At 40.1% G+C, this 15,305-nt stretch overlaps 4 protein-coding genes across 8 annotated transcripts in view; 1 reads left to right on the top strand and 3 right to left on the bottom strand.

The window, feature by feature from the left end:
• The window catches only part of LOC139106041 (cell adhesion molecule Dscam2), a 75,419-nt gene extending 72,668 nt beyond the window's left edge, over positions 1-2,751 (bottom strand). Inside the window, exon 1 of the mRNA XM_070662515.1 lies at positions 2,174-2,751. Coding sequence (XP_070518616.1) covers positions 2,174-2,330 — 157 coding nt within the window. The 5' untranslated portion in view covers positions 2,331-2,751. The remainder of the gene's footprint in view (positions 1-2,173) is intronic.
• A 2,976-nt stretch (positions 2,752-5,727) lies between these two features.
• On the top strand, positions 5,728-10,203 carry LOC139105860 (apoptosis-inducing factor 3). 4 transcript variants are annotated; one of them, XM_070662169.1, is made up of 7 exons: positions 5,728-5,981; positions 7,936-8,228; positions 8,301-8,637; positions 8,721-9,071; positions 9,153-9,358; positions 9,427-9,643; positions 9,739-10,203. In XM_070662169.1, exons 1-7 carry the CDS (start codon positions 5,912-5,914, stop codon positions 9,996-9,998), a joined length of 1,734 nt encoding a protein of 577 aa, XP_070518270.1. In that variant the 5' UTR covers positions 5,728-5,911; the 3' UTR covers positions 9,999-10,203. The 4 variants fall into 4 exon arrangements, with proteins under 4 accessions (XP_070518270.1, XP_070518267.1, XP_070518269.1 ...); XM_070662166.1 differs by lacking the exon at positions 5,728-5,981 and adding an exon at positions 6,348-6,675; XM_070662168.1 differs by lacking the exon at positions 5,728-5,981 and adding an exon at positions 6,350-6,642.
• LOC139105861 (uncharacterized) lies at positions 10,119-10,805 on the bottom strand. The gene is made up of 2 exons (XM_070662170.1): positions 10,664-10,805; positions 10,119-10,536 (listed from the first exon to the last, which is right to left on the bottom strand). The coding sequence occupies exons 1-2, from the start codon at positions 10,717-10,719 to the stop codon at positions 10,275-10,277; spliced, it is 318 nt and encodes a 105-aa protein (XP_070518271.1). The 5' UTR covers positions 10,720-10,805; the 3' UTR covers positions 10,119-10,274.
• A 263-nt stretch (positions 10,806-11,068) lies between these two features.
• On the bottom strand, positions 11,069-14,859 carry Tdrd3 (Tudor domain containing 3). Of its 2 annotated transcripts, none has more exons than XM_070662165.1 (11): positions 14,483-14,859; positions 14,242-14,326; positions 13,972-14,171; positions 13,753-13,900; positions 13,452-13,685; positions 13,237-13,370; positions 12,922-13,158; positions 12,220-12,841; positions 11,943-12,056; positions 11,734-11,824; positions 11,069-11,625 (listed from the first exon to the last, which is right to left on the bottom strand). In XM_070662165.1, the coding sequence occupies exons 1-11, from the start codon at positions 14,506-14,508 to the stop codon at positions 11,453-11,455; spliced, it is 2,064 nt and encodes a 687-aa protein (XP_070518266.1). In that variant the 5' UTR covers positions 14,509-14,859; the 3' UTR covers positions 11,069-11,452. The 2 variants fall into 2 exon arrangements, with proteins under 2 accessions (XP_070518266.1, XP_070518265.1); XM_070662164.1 differs by having other exon boundaries at positions 11,069-11,628; positions 14,483-14,858.
• Between the last annotated feature and the right edge of the window lie 446 nt (positions 14,860-15,305).

Raw genomic sequence — 15,305 nt, 5'->3', positions numbered from 1 at the left:
TACATTGTATGGAAATATTTGACGTATCAAGAAGAGAATATAAATGGCTTGAATTTCAGGGAAAAATTTAAATCCGAAAGACACTCCTTATTACTTTCTCGGCGTTACTCGATGGCTCTTTTCTTTCTCTTCCGCGAAATATTACCGCGTCACGCGGTTTTTTCATTTTTAAGCGCGAAACACTTCCGAGATCTCGATAAGTTTCGCGTTTTTATCGGCGACGCGCGGAAGTATTCGACGAGAACTGATCGTGGATTCAGAGAATTTCGAAAATTCGCAATGTGTAACTCGGCAGATGGGACGAACAACTCAACAAGGAGCGCTTCCGGGATGCATGTATATGCAATGTATATAATATATAAATTCAACACGGCATAAATTTTCACGTGCAGCGCAAGTCGTGCAACACGATATGTATATGCATCGTGACGTATCCGTCTCTTTCTTCTTTCCAAAGAATAATAAAATTTTCTTTTCGCTTTCCCACCTCCTCCCATTTTCCTCGCTAAAACGAATTGAGAAAAATTACGCGAGATTTATCGGCGAGCCCCGTTGGACGTTTTCGCGCTAATAATAATAAACGGATAAAATTTCTGGCATGTCGTGTCCGCGTTAACATAATTGATTATTCGCTTCTGCCAATTATTACTCGACAACCTCCGGCACTTGACCGATTAGCGCCGTTAGACAGTGCTCTCCCATAGCTGATGCATTTCAGAAGTGCTCTTTACTGTTCCTCTCATGCCAGCGAACTTGCCTTCTAATCAGATCGATGGTAAATTACTCTCGCGCCATGGGAAAGGCGAGAAATTATCATTATAGTATGATTAACTTGTTGGCAACGTCGTTTCGCGCTGAACGTCAAGACGAAGCACGGAATAACAAAATTATCAAGTTTTCCAGAGCAAATTAAAGCTTTCAATTTAAAAAACAATTTTCAAAACAATGACGGCTACGAAAAAATATATATTTGTATCTCTATTTGTTCCGACTTTTCTCCAGATTTTTTTTTAAACATCGAACGAATTTTCCAATCAATGACGCGCGTAATAAGACACTTGTTATTTTGGCTTTGCAGCCCCGACTACGTTGAGTTTCAATGGCGGAGATGCCGCGGAAATGGATTTTGCCGCGGTACCCGTTCCGTCGATCCCGACGAACCGCGGCTTGCGATTCTCGCGTTACATTGCGGTACGCGATTATCCACGAGCGCGAATATTGTTGTCGCCACTTTGTTAAACGACGTTGCGACTCAGTTTACGCGATCGCTATCACCGGCGGCTATCTTCCGCCCCGTAAGATCAATATCTGGTTTCGTGCGGCAAGATATTTCTGGCGAAATTCAATTCTTCGCAGATGCGCACCGCTGCATCGATTTTTCTATATGTTTTTTCGGAAACCCTATCCGCCGGCAGGTTAACGCGTGTCGTAGTTTTGACGCCAAAAAAAAAAAGAAGGGGAGAAAAAAAGAACGCGGAACGGCGCAAATGATGGTTGTAGAACTAAAAAATTGTACGTCGTAACAATATAGAATAAACCCCGTGAATATTGTTTCGTACAAAACACACTTGTATTTTTGCATTTACAACGAACGATGGTACTGCGCGTGTTGCAAGGCAGCACGCTGCGAAGCTGAAAATTCTATGGAACAGCCCTGGCGACGACGAAACGCGTGGAACTGCAGTCCCATGTGTCTTATTAAAACTGTAACTCGTGATATGTATCTCGCCGAACGTGTTACGAATGACGAATCTCTGTAATCTGATACCATGCTAGCTTGATCCGCCAAAACAACGCGCTTCATTGTGTTGAGAAATAATTAAAGTGCAGCTTGATAGCAGTTTTAATTTACTTAACGTAATAATAAGATAACATTTTTTTCTATTTTTTTTTTTTTAAATAATTATAATATTAATAACGTTACAGATATGCTAACAAGATGACCTAGAGATCAATTTTTCTACTTTCCCATTCAGCAATCTATCTGAAAATATACGAGACCTACTTTTTTTTTTTTTATTGGAAACACCTAAAAATTTGATTTGTTTTTCAACTAAAAAACTGTTCTGATTTGGGTGAGTTTTCTGATAATTTGTCGGTAGCGATATGATGCTCGGAAGCAGAGCGGATATTTGCGGAAATGGCGAATCGCGCGATCAAGGAGGCCACTTACCGAGTGCGAAGACTAGGACGAGCGTGAACGGTGCCAGCGACGAGAGCACGAGACCGCGATCCACGTGGTGAGCCGAACGATTCGTGCACGGCCGATGCTCGGCGAACTGTCTCTTCCGTGGCTTTCCATCCATCTTCGCCGGCGGTGCCGCAATCATAATGTTCTTTGGAAATTTTCGCGAGAGATCAAGGGATCGTGTAAACGGGGGGCGGGCAAGGCAGACAGACGGATCGCGGTAAGGCGAGAAGGATCTACTGCTCCCGGTTCATCGAGGAGAGCAATGGGCAGTGTGTATTCACCTGTTCGGCTTCCGACTGCGTACCGGTATAAACATAAGGGAGGCGCGAGGTCGGACAAGTGCGGATAGGCGAAAGAAGGGCCGAAATACGTTTGTGCGTGTGTCTTCGCGCGTGGACGTGTAGGTGTGCCGTGTACACGGGGAAAGGATCAGAAACGAGACGACGTACAACCACGCGCGCAACCCTCTGCCTCGTGCGCCGCAACCCCTCTCGGCACTCGTCGCGTCTAGCGCCTGGAGATAGACTAAACCAGGACCCTTCGAGCTGCGCGCTAAGTTCCCTCGGTTCCGCGATTCGACCGACCTCGGACACGCTCGACGGTGCTCGGCGCCGACCGGCCACCCTCGGCACGCGCTCGACATCATCCCCTTCGCGCTACGCCCGCGGCGGGCTCCGTTCTGATGGCGACGCGTACGAGATACGGATGCAAGAGAAATTGCAGGTAGCCTAATGCCCGTATCACACCGCAGCCTCGTTAGCAACTAGACGCAAAGCTTAGAATCCCTCTGGACGAATAGCTAAATCTAATCCTTCCAAATCAGGGCGACGTCGCTCATTGTCGAAACAATGACGAGAGAGGATTTAAATTGAAAACCACAAAAAAAAAACAAAAAAACAAAAAGAAAAATTAGCCTCGATATAAGACTCTATTTCTTCCCATTAAATAATAATTGCTAAGAAGAAGCCTAAGTAATACAATACAAAACTTCTTCACACGAGTAAATTATATTTCTACAATACAACAATACTAAACGCTCGTCTCTCATAGAAGTATTAAGAAGAATAGCCAGCGGGAATGTTCGACCGATTAGCGTCACGCAAGTAGCACATACGTTGGTGGCGCGAACAAAACGCGCGGCATTCTTCCGAAGAAACGGGAAAGACTGAAAGGAGCCGCGGGTGATGTACATCGAGATGCAGGTCTCGCACGCGAGACCACCATCGCTCTCCCCCTAGCCCCCGAAAGCTCCTTTGGATATGAGGGTTACTTTCAGTGCGTGGGCCAAGCCCACATCGTCGGGATGGTGCGGGACGATGACCGCTATCAACTACCGACTTCAAAGAGCGAGAGGTAACTTTAAGCGCCACCCCGGCTACCGTCGCCGTCGCTTTTCCACCCCGTCGCCGCCGAGGTCGCCGTTGGCAGGCACAAATTAAATACCCACGTACTTTCACCGCCCTTTACGCACCGGCCGCATTTTTCACGCATCGCTGAAAGCTTCCGAGGGCACCGGCTAATTTAAATCTCGCGCAAGCCTTTCCAGCGCGAGATCGACCGCGTTCGTCGCTCGTAAAGATCGAAGTGATTTCAAAGCGAGCCGGATGGAAAAGAATCATCGGGTGTTCTTCATCTCACGGCGTTATTGCCCTTCTGCTAGAAGAAAACCTACGCGTATTTTCCTTTGACGTGCGACCTCGGAGAGACAACCGCAAAACGAGTGGTTGTAATTGTTATCGCGAATCCTCCCCCTTTGATTCCCGCCGATTTATACCACAGTTTTACTAGAGAAGAAGCACGGGAGTTTGTTTGATTTCTCGGAATATCTCGTAAAAATATACCGGGGCGACGTTATGTTTCTAAACGAATTAACAATTCAGATAGCAGCCACGGAGGGAAAAAACCTAAGCTAAAACTTGATCCGGAAAAACGTGCTTGAAACTTATCTCATCTCGCGGTATACCGGCGGACGATCGCAACTTCGTTAGCTGTTATTAAAAATATCTTCGAGTCTCCGAGATTATATGACGTCGCGAATGCCTTAGCCACATCAAGCCCTAACATTTCGACCGAGCGTAACGTCAGTTTTAATCTGGCGTTTATTTCACGACCAAATTTCCCAGGCAGCCTTTCCCTGCGAATTATAAAAAACTGAAATAACCGTAAAACTCGCGCCGTATAAAATATGTATAGTGTATCGTTTCGCTTCCCGTTTTTCTTATTCAATCTCTGCGCTTATTATTCGATTCATTTACTCCTATTATTCGCTTACCTTGCACTTTTTTTTACACCATTAATCTTTCGCGCGAGATGGAAGGAGCTTGGGGGAACACAATAAAATCAGAGTCTAATAAAGAGATGATTTTTCCTTGAAATAAATGCAGGGAAAACTGCAAGGCGGTAAATTTTCGCGCGAGAATACCGGAAAACAAATCCTTTATCGAGAAATGTAAGTAAAAATGAGCCGCGATTTTCACGATCCTTTTCCGTCAAATTTGGTAATTATTCTTAATCCATTTTTTTTTATTTTCAGTTTTTCTTTTTTTTTTTTTTCTTGTTCGCTGATCCCTCGGATCGAGTGTCCGTGGAATTATCGCTCGCGGGAAAATGCTACGTACGATTGCGGTTGTGTAAATATGTGTTTATGTCCGCAATATGTAAGCTCGGGTCCATGGACCAGCCAAGCCCAGAATCCAATCCTCGACAGAAACTGATTGTACGAGAAATTGAAGTCCCGCGACATCTAGCAAATATTAAAGTAATTGCTGGCTTTATGAAATATCGCGGCTGATAAATAAAAAAAAAAGTTACAGCCATAACAATTACATCGACGTTAAAAAATTGTACTCTTAATGACAATCACAATTGTAATACGAAATAAATAATTACAATTAATAATTATACATCTCGTGTTATCGATCTTATTTTCTCAACTTTGTTCCACGAAGTTTCTGCAGAGGACAGTAGTGCACAAGACGAAAGCTTTCGCTGCGCAAATACCGTAAGCTGTAAATTCCTGAGATTGTCAGCTCGTGATACTGCGGTATCTACTCGCGCTTTTTATTTTAACATACTGATAACGTCGACAGATTCATAAAACTATCGCGACACAATAAAATGTTTTAACTTTCGAAGACCATATACATGTAGAAATACTTAAAACTCGAATACACACTTTGTCAATGCTAAGTAGAACTCTTTAGAAAAAAAAGAACGATTGCAGTTGCTAACAAAAAAAACCCCCCGCTTTAAAACGTCTCTTTAAAATAAATTCGCGTTGCGTCTGCGGTTTCACGCGACTTCCTCAATGTGCGTGTTCCGGCCGTGGAACAAAGCGTACTTTTTGCTCTCTCTCTCTCCTTCGACAATAAGTATGTCGTAACGGAATGAGTCATGGTAATCTTATCGCGGTTCCTTAGATCCACTTGGAACCGATTGAAATCCCAAGATTGTCGGTTCGCTAAAAGAGCCCCGATTTTCCAATCGTGGCACTCGAGAGGGACGGAGGGGAACCCGAGCGCGGGAAGCTAATCGCGTGAAAGTACTCATAAGACTCGAAGTACCGAGAGTATCTCAAGGCTGCGTACGCGCGCGCGATTATAGATCAAGGGGGGAATCTACGTGGATGGTAAACGCCCGTGGTCGATCCGCAAGACCGCGCGCGGCCTCTCTCTTTTCTTCGGCTTTCGGTCCTGTCGACAGTTCGCACACGGCCGCAGCATGGGCGCGGGTAATTGTAAAGCCTGGCGGAGAAACACCGACTCGAGCCAAGACAAATTCGCCGCAACAGGTGTGTATCATACACAAGAACAATTAAAATTCGGGAAAAGAGAACGAAAATCAGCCATCGAACTTAAGCCAACGTTGCTTCCGTCTTTCAACATCGCAATATTTATAGTATACACGAACTAACGTTTTCCTGAGCGCGTAATTGTATCGGAATAAATTACTTTTAAGCTGTGCAATAAATTTTAAAGACACACGTGATTAAACGTTATCTTTTTCATTTTCTTCTTTCTATATTTTTTTCTTTTCTTATTTTATTTATTTATTTATTTATTTATTTCTTAATTACTTTCCTTTTTTTTTTTTTTTACTTTTCCCTAGACCTTTCTCATTTCTATATCTTTTCTTTGCGGTGATCTATTTTAAGGTTTAGGATTTTAATTCTCACGTGTTTTTCATAAGTGGCAGAGGTTAAAATGATATCGCGACGTTTGAAGAACGTGATTAACGGTACAGTTGCACGCGATTAGAGCAGTAGTACGAGAAGAAAAGACATTCGGCGGGTTATGTAGCACGAGGACGAGCGCATTGATCGAATCGCGTGCCGGCACGTTCGCTCGCTCGCAGTACCTTGGGAGAATCGATGCGGTGTGTCAGAACGCTCGGACACCTCGGACGCAGGTGGACCACCTTGGCGTACATATCGTCGTCGCGCCTTTTTCAGGGTACGTTGCTGCCGACGCTGTATAAGGCACGTGGTACGATATTTTTGTCAGTGTCGCTCGCCGGAATTTACACGGAAATGTATGCTTTTTTTAGAGAGGTTATAGTAGAAACGTGACGTACCAGTGTTTTAATAAGTTCCCCATTACGTCACGCGCAATTTCTGGCGATGTTTGAAACTTAAAGAAACACGAACTGCCATCGGTGGCAAAGTTTACGAAAATTTAATTGGTCTGATATTGAAATCGTAACCGATCCCGTAAAGGGCAATTAATCCGCCGAATAAATAATCGATATTCTCAGCTGATAATATTTATATTATTACATTTTGAATAACGTTTATGTTTTTTAATTATAGAACTGTTATAAATTTCGTTTAGTGAAGTGTTCTCTTACGTTTCTATTTCTATGTGTTTTCGCGTGTCAAGCGGTGCATGAAACCATGTCACGTGCGCGACGCATCGACGCGTCGCGGTGGTAACGCAACGGGGATTATCCGTAAACGGGAACGTCGAGGTCGTCAGGTCGCTGCGTCGCGGACGAAAAATATCGTTGTTCGTCGAATTATTGATAACCGAGTTGCACGTACCGATCCACGTACGCGATAACGGCAGCGGGGATTTTTCCGTACGGTCCGAAGTACCGTGATTTCCTCTATTTGTTTGTATGCTGCGTTACGTAATCGAGGCGACTCGCTTGTTGCACGCGTCATTGGCGAGGATCCTGCGCTCGTTGTGGAGATATTTAATGACGCGACTGACCGAAGGTACCGCCTGTCATTTAAGCTCGCTAACTAGCTCGTCACGAAAGCAGTCGCTCTATTGTTTGCAGGCTACCATAGAGACACGAATACAAATTAAAATAATATTTCTATGTATAATAATTCTATCTTGAGAATCTCCTGCGTGCATTAAACGCGCTCATACATACATAAAATTGTATTTTAATCTAATTTAATACGTTTACTTTTGTGTCTAAATGTAATCTGATATCAAACTTATATTAATTATCTCACAAGCATGTTTATGAATTATGTAGAGATATACATGAAGTTTATAATGGCCCACTTTGATTTTTTTTTTATTTGCTCGTCTTAATCATGTCGAATAAAATTAAAGAGGAAGGATATTGTGGTGAACACGACAAAGCAGATAACGTCTCGGGCAAATGTAAGAAATTACCGTGTTGTTGCGTATGTGAGTCACCTATTGTTGAGCACTTTTAATAATATACACCTATTTAGGTAATTGCAATAAAGAGCTGAATTACGAACTGTCGTCTCACATTGTTCTCAGGCTCTTCAGAGCAGCATGACTATGTCGAGGATGTCGTGTGCAATCAACAAGATATTAACGAAAATGAGATGAAGCTACTACCCCTTGGGGAGGATGGAGGGAAGATCTTACTAGTGAAACAGAAGGGAGAATTGCACGCGATCGGAACGAAATGTACGCATTACGGTGCACTGTTACATACCGGCGCATTGGCAGAAGAACGAGTGAGGTGCCCTTGGCATGGCGCATGTTTCAACATCAAAACCGGTGACATCGAAGACTACCCAGGCTTGGATTCTTTACCATGTTACAATGTAACTTGATATCTTATCAAAATTTTCATTTACATTTCTACCTCGCATATTTATTACGTGGTAATTTAACAGGTGCGCGTGGACGAAGCCGGGCTCGTTCACGTGAGAGCCAAACGTAAAGACCTAGACGTTAACAAACGCACGAAGAGCATGTCCGCACGTAACCCGAATAATAATAAAACGGTCGTGATAGTCGGCGGTGGGCCGTCAGGTGCGACTTGTGCGGAAAGTCTACGACAGGAAGGATTCACAGGACGTATAGTAATGGTGTGCAGAGAGAACGTGGTACCTTACGATCGAATAAAAGTCTCCAAAGTGTTAGATTTCGACGTTCACAAAGCGGCATTACGACCCCTCCTATTCTACGACGATAACGGTATCGAAACGAAGCTTGGAGTAGAAGCGATAGGTACGTAAACAAGAATCGGTCTATTGATATTTAAGTTGCATCGATTATTATGCTAGCGCTACATTTTATATTTTTTATTGCAGGCCTAGACACAGTTGAGAACGTTGTCACATTGAGCGATAACGAGAAATTGAAATATGACAATTTATTTATTTGTACCGGCAGCAAGCCGAGAATGCCAAACGTGCCTGGAGCAAATTTATCAAATATTTTTGTTCTGCGAGATTATACTGATTCGCAAGGTGTATACGCGCTTCTGTCTTCTGAAAAACACGTAGTCGTCTTAGGATTTGGCTTTATCGGCATGGAAGGGGCAGCTTATTGCGCTGACAAATGCGCGTCTGTGACCATAATAGGACGCGATACCGTACCGCTTAGAGCGATATTCGGCGAAAATATTGGTAGAAGAATTCAAAAGGAACACGAGGCAAAAGGTATTAGTATAAACAGCTGTATGTAACATAAATTTTGTGGTAGTATTTGTTAGAACGAGTAACAATAACGAATGTTTCCAGGCGTAAAATTCATTTTCCAAAACAATATTAAGCAATTTATTCCAAAGGAAAATGAGGAAAGTGTTTTGGGTAAAATCGAACTTACGGATGGTCAGATTTTACCAGCGGATATAGCTATTGTTGGAATAGGATCTACGTTTTATACCGATTGGATGAAAGGATCCTCTGTTCAAATGAGAGACGACGGCACTATACCAGTGAATAAGGTACGACACTAGTAATTTTTTTTAGTTGCGCATCAGATTTGAATAATTGAATATTAATCGACTTACAGCATCTAAAAACGAACGTGGAAAATGTATATGCTGGGGGTGACATAGCCTACGCACCGATATATGGATCTGACGAAACGTTAGCTGCGATAGGTCACTATTCCCTAGCTCATTATCACGGAAAAATAGCGGCTCTAAATATATGTGAAAAAGAAACTTCGTTGAAGACCGTTCCATTTTTCTGGACAAATTTACTGGGAAAAAATTATAGATACGCAGGTAAGTTTTACATATTTCTGTACAGTACTTTAAAGCTATAGTAAATGATTTAGAATTAACAGTAAAATTAAATGATTATATCATTTAATTTTCAGGCTATGGAAAACCTACTAGTATAAAGATTCATGGTTCGTTAGATAAATTGGAATTTTTCGCTTACTATCTCAAAGATGGTAAAGTAATAGGAATCAGTAGTGTCAATGCCGATCCAGTTGCAGCGGATTTTGCTAATATTTTGTACGAAGGAAGGGTATTGACGGAAGAGGAGATTAACGCAGATCCGTTTGGCTGGATGAAAAATAAGCCAAAGAATGTATCAACGCGATTTCAAGAGAGTCTTCTAATTGAAGTGTAAACTTAGAACATTTCCTTCCTTTGTACAAATTATATAATTACAGTATTAGTTTCAATTTTTACTTTATATGTTTAAAATGTACTTGACTAGGTGCAATTTGTGATATATTTCACAATGTCCTTATGATGAGAAATATTTTATGTAATATATATTTGACATTGTGTAAAGCAGAAACAAAAATTAAATATTGTTGATTTCAATACAAGTTAAATTTACAAGGACCTAGCCTACAAAACGTAAGCACTAGGCTATACAAAAAAAAAAAAAGATATAGTTTCAATCCCATGCGTTCTTAACTTCTAAGTGTCCTAGATGTTCAGCATAAGTGATCTCTTTCTGAAACTTTGCTCGATACTCGGCGTATTTCTTTTCCAGAAACTCTGTTTTTTTATCGGAAACAACTTTCATGTGATTTTCAGACTGTTCACGGGTGAGATAAGGATGCCTCAGTATCAACATGTTTTGCTCTTCCCTCTCGAAGTCGTGTTTCATCTTTGTCAAATCTTCTATAGTCGGCTTCTTAACTAAACGGTATTTCCTGCGGGAAAATATTTTAGAGTTACGCGTGTTCCGTGTAACGGCAAGAAAATAACCTAAGATGTGGCTTTTCATTCAATGACCAAATAATACGAGGTTAATTTTTCTAAAAGAAAAAAAGAACTCACCCTCTGAACCTATGTGGCAACTTAAACGCAGCAAATAAAGACAACCCAAGTCGCATTATAAATTAAATATTATACCAAAAAATTGTTATTAGAGATATCCGCAGCTCCGTTATTCGGCAATATGCACGATACTCTCTCACAACAGACTCACAATGTCTATCTCACAATATATTTTTTGGTTAGAATCGCTCTGCTGTTCTTGGCTGTCCCCTCCCAATCAAACTGCCCCACTTTTCAATAGTACATACATGTGCCACGAAGCGCTGACCGAAGGAGACGAGAGGGAATCACGTATGTATGTACATCGACTAAAACTTAATCATAAAATAACAGTATAAATCGACAATAGATCGAATCTATTTCTTTTTTTAAATATCAAAGGATAAAAGGACAATACGAACCGGATTTAATTAGAACTGTATTACAGCTAAAGTGGACGAGGTACAGACATTGCCTTGTTTTGCATTAGTAAGAATCAATTTTTCTACAATACAAATAATACAACATTTTGAGAACACAGTCGATATTTTACAGTAGGAGCTTCCTAATTCTCCCTCTTTGTGAAAACTTGCTTCGTATTAAATTATCGCGCATTTAAGTCAGCTCTAGAAATCAAATGCGGCACACAATTCGCTGCCTATCAACGGTTAATATAAACGTATCTAAACTCTCAATTAATCTGGCAACTTGTTAGATTAACCCTCAGTAGCGCGAATGCAACTGCTTCAATATTTAGCAAGACTTTAATTTACTTCCGCTTGTTACTAAAGATACGAGACTAGAATTACATTAAAAGAAAGGATTATATTGAGGATCGTTTTGATTATTAATTGGCAGAGAATTGTGGCTTCTTTGTGCCGGTGGTTGATAAATTGGCTGTGTACTCCGCTGCTGACTTCGTTTTTTATTGTATCCCTTATTCCCCCCGACAGCGCCGCTGCCTCCTCGTCGAAATTCCATACCTGCTACAATCACCATTTAAAATTAAATTACATCAGCAATGAAATCTTGCAATATAAAAAAATAAAAGTTTAAACGAAATTTAATATTCGGAGATTTGTGTCTCTTACCATTTACATGATTCTGACTCTGATCGTAACGCGGATGTCTATTATTAGAACGTTGATCTTGCCGTTTAGTATCCGAAATATGATCTTGTATCTAAAATTATTATGATGATAAAAAAAGAAACCAATACAAAATTATAACAATATCTAAAATTATTATGATGATAAAAAAAGAAACTAATACAAAATTATAACAATAAAGTTCTACATACATCATCCGTTATTGGTATACAATCTACTTGGAGCACTTCTTCATAGTTTTCAAATCCCTTAAATTGCACTACACAAGTCCTTTCGGAAACGCCAGTGACTTCAGCATTATAATACTGCAATTTTTACATATAAATAATTAAATAATGTATGTACAAGTACAAAAAATACGTATACGTAATAAATAAATAACGAATATAGAAATAGCGCATGGCAATGTATTCCGAAAATTTATATTTTAATTAAAAAAAAATTTTTATACGTAAATATGATACACACCCTATTGTCTTCCCAATACTTAGCCATGCACTTGTCACCTACTTGCCATACCCACGTACTATTTTGGCCGCCGTAATTATTTTCGTTTCTTTGCATGTTGGGATTCATGGCCATTCTATTCCCAACACTGCTATTTGACTGATACCTAGGTTGACTCTTAAAATTCTGTTCCGTTGTGTTAGATGAATAAACTTTAGGAATTCCGTTTTGTTGGGCTCGGCTATGCCTATTATAAGAAGCATCGTAAGAGTGCCTACTTTTTACCTCCGGCTCGAGGTGATTATAGTTTCTGTTACTACCGAGATTTTTGCCCTCAGCTTGGACTCTGTTATCGTTTCCGCTATCACTCGCGTTTACGCTGCCTGTGCGTGACTGAGCAAACACATTTCTGTAATCATTCGGTTGAGAAAATTTCTGATACGCTTCTCTGCCTCCGTCATGTTGATACTGATATTGAGACTCTTGATTTCGCTGAAATCGAGGCGGCTTGTTCTGCGATGCATGACTAGCACCATTATATTGCGAATACATAGTGGTGTTACTGTTATTGGTTCGCTTACTATTTTTGTGGTCTTCTGAATATCTCGGAGGAGGTTGATAACCACGGCCACCTTTTTGATTTCTATTGAGACATCAATTAATAGCCGTATTATAATCTATATAAAATATTTTACGATTTTACTTAGCTAACTAATTACGTACCGTCCACCTCTTCCACTCGGTGCATCAATACCCTTTGATTCAAAACGATCTTGATTACTTTCGATATTTTGTATATAGTTATTTTGCGAGCTACTTGTTTCGGTTTCAGGCTGCACGGGTAACTTGTCCTCAAGAAAGTCGAACAAGGATATCTTTCCGCTGCTCGGCTTACTCTCTTCAGTTTTTTTTTCTCGTTTGCCACGTGGCTCACGCGGTTCGCGAGATTCCTTGGCATTGCTACAATAAAATTATAATTCGATAATAATTGAATATAAACACAAGAAAAATAGAAAAAGAAGAGATAATTTATATTACTTATGTTTGCTGTCGGTCTTTTGTAAGCTTCTCAAAGCTCTGTCTACATTATTTCTATTAACTTTTAAGGCATATTCTGCCTGCTCTACGGTAAATCCACGATCCACGATTTTCTGTACGCTATAATCTAATAGCTGTGAAAAAATAAACTGAGTTAAATTTACTATCAACACGAAATTTTTAGATAAAATAAAAAATGTATAAGAAAATTAAACCTGTTTATTTCCACCTCCAAATATTTTCTTACTCCCTTGCTTGGCGGCTTCCGCTATCGCATCTTTACGTTGTGCTTCAAACTCTGTATTTTCTTTGTTAGGTTTCTCTTTTTCTGCCAAAGCTTTGAAGTTTTTGTCTTGTTCGGACACTTTTACGATTTTCTTACCAAATGGTATCCATGGTGGTGGTCCACCTTCCTCTGTAGATCTTACTCGAGTATGTAGAGCTAATTTCTATAAAAAATAGTACAGGTGCCACATCTATTAAATAGAATTAATTATCAAGTAAAACATGATTTACCTTATTTAATTCCCATTTTTCCACTAAATTGGCAACTTTTCCTCCAAGTACATGAACTAAATAAGATGGTCTTAATAAAAGAAGTCCGTGTAACACGGGTAGAGTTCCTGACTTTATCAATATCTTTGTTCCAGGAGGTGTGTTCAAACTACAATCAATTAAATTACAAAAAATACTAATAGAAAACAAATAAGAAAACAAGTAAAACAGCAAATTTACCTTAAAGCTGATATATGTTCAACTTCTAAGGCTTGATAATTATTTTTCCCATCTGTCAAAGATAATTTTAACATTCGTGGAGCTGCTTTTGATTCCTCATTTCCTTTAGGTGCACCTATATTACGTATCTTTTGTATTTGTAATACAATATTGCCCTGACTAATATCTCCAGTTCCACTACCAATTTCTCTCAGATCCAACTACAAATAACATTTTTTTTTTCTCATCTTTTAAGCAAGATCCAGTAACTTATTTATAATCAATACATACGTCTAACAATCGTTTTACTATCTTCTGTGTATCCACCAAGCTACCTGAATCAGTTGCCACAGTGTAACCAAAATCAGACAGATACCTAACAAAAAAAAAAAATTAATATATTCGAAAAAAATCATACTGCACAATAAGGAAGCGACAAAGAAAAAAAATAGGAAAAAGAATAAATTCTTTCCTTCAGCTCGAAGCTGGGAAAAGTATAATATAAGTTTTACTTGCTATAAATTTTACTTGCCATCCCAGTGCTTCCAAGTTCTCCATGTTCCTGCCGGACTTTGTGTCTTCCTTGAACAAAGTCTCGACCACGTTTCATTAAACCGACACTGCTATTGCGAGCTGCCCGTGAGCTCGCAAGGCGTCACGCGCGGCCACGCGTACATAAACATCTGACAGCTGACACGCGCCTCGAGAACGCAACGGGATCGAAAAAGAAGCTCGAGCTTGCCCGAGCTCGGCGACTCGGTATTCCAACACCTGCAGGTGTTCGTTGAAAGTATTTCCCGCGAGTACGGCCTCGCAACGCGGGAAGCGAAGTCGCGCACCGGTGCAGCGATCAAGCTCGCTCAAACGAAGGAACCGCACCTATACTGCCTATAGAATCTATAAAAACGTTCTTCGCCATCTTGCAAACTCGAAGGAATCGAAGGCAGCGTCGCACCTCGACTTCTCGAATTGTCGATCTCGACATAGAGCGACGCGCCAACGATACATTAGTTTAAATTATTATTTTTAAATTAGCTCATTAGATTGTCGTTGACAACTGGCATTAATTTGAGTTTAAATAAAATAAATTTTGTTCATATTTTCTTATAAAATATAAAGACAATGCGGTAATAATCTAAGACCAAAGCATTAACATAAATATTCCATAAAGTAATTGTAAATAATTTCTATATACATACGTGTAAATAAAAAAATATAAAAAATTACTTTTTAATAAGTCAACGTATTTCTCAAACTAAATTATGCGTGGAATATCTCACAAATTGCACCATTTTGGGAAATAATCCCAAAATTATTCCCTAACTTAATTATTGCCGTTACGGTTGGTTTGATTA

This window comes from Cardiocondyla obscurior, linkage group LG10 (genome assembly GCF_019399895.1).
Source record: "Cardiocondyla obscurior isolate alpha-2009 linkage group LG10, Cobs3.1, whole genome shotgun sequence".
Classification (NCBI taxonomy): Eukaryota; Metazoa; Arthropoda; class Insecta; order Hymenoptera; family Formicidae; genus Cardiocondyla; species Cardiocondyla obscurior.
Note: the sequence above shows the minus strand (reverse complement) of the source record. Positions and strands in the feature narration are given on the sequence as shown.

Bases quoted from the DNA above. Each gene is read 5' to 3' on its own strand.
- LOC139105860 (XM_070662166.1), top strand. From the start codon at position 6,561: ATGCGGTGTGTCAGAACGCTCGGACACCTCGGACGCAGGTGGACCACC. The intron at 6,676-7,935 runs GTACGATATTTT...CATTGTTCTCAG, and splicing joins GACGCTGTATAAGGCACGTG to GCTCTTCAGAGCAGCATGAC. The intron at 8,229-8,300 runs GTAACTTGATAT...GTAATTTAACAG, and splicing joins ATTCTTTACCATGTTACAAT to GTGCGCGTGGACGAAGCCGG.
- LOC139105861 (XM_070662170.1), bottom strand. From the start codon at position 10,719: ATGCGACTTGGGTTGTCTTTATTTGCTGCGTTTAAGTTGCCACATAGG. The intron at 10,537-10,663 runs GTGAGTTCTTTT...ATTTTCCCGCAG, and splicing joins TTGCCACATAGGTTCAGAGG to GAAATACCGTTTAGTTAAGA.
- Tdrd3 (XM_070662164.1), bottom strand. From the start codon at position 14,508: ATGGAGAACTTGGAAGCACTGGGATG. The intron at 13,371-13,451 runs GTTTAATTTTCT...ATTTTTTCACAG, and splicing joins TTGGAGGTGGAAATAAACAG to CTATTAGATTATAGCGTACA. The intron at 12,842-12,921 runs GTACGTAATTAG...ATGTCTCAATAG, and splicing joins CCGAGTGGAAGAGGTGGACG to AAATCAAAAAGGTGGCCGTG.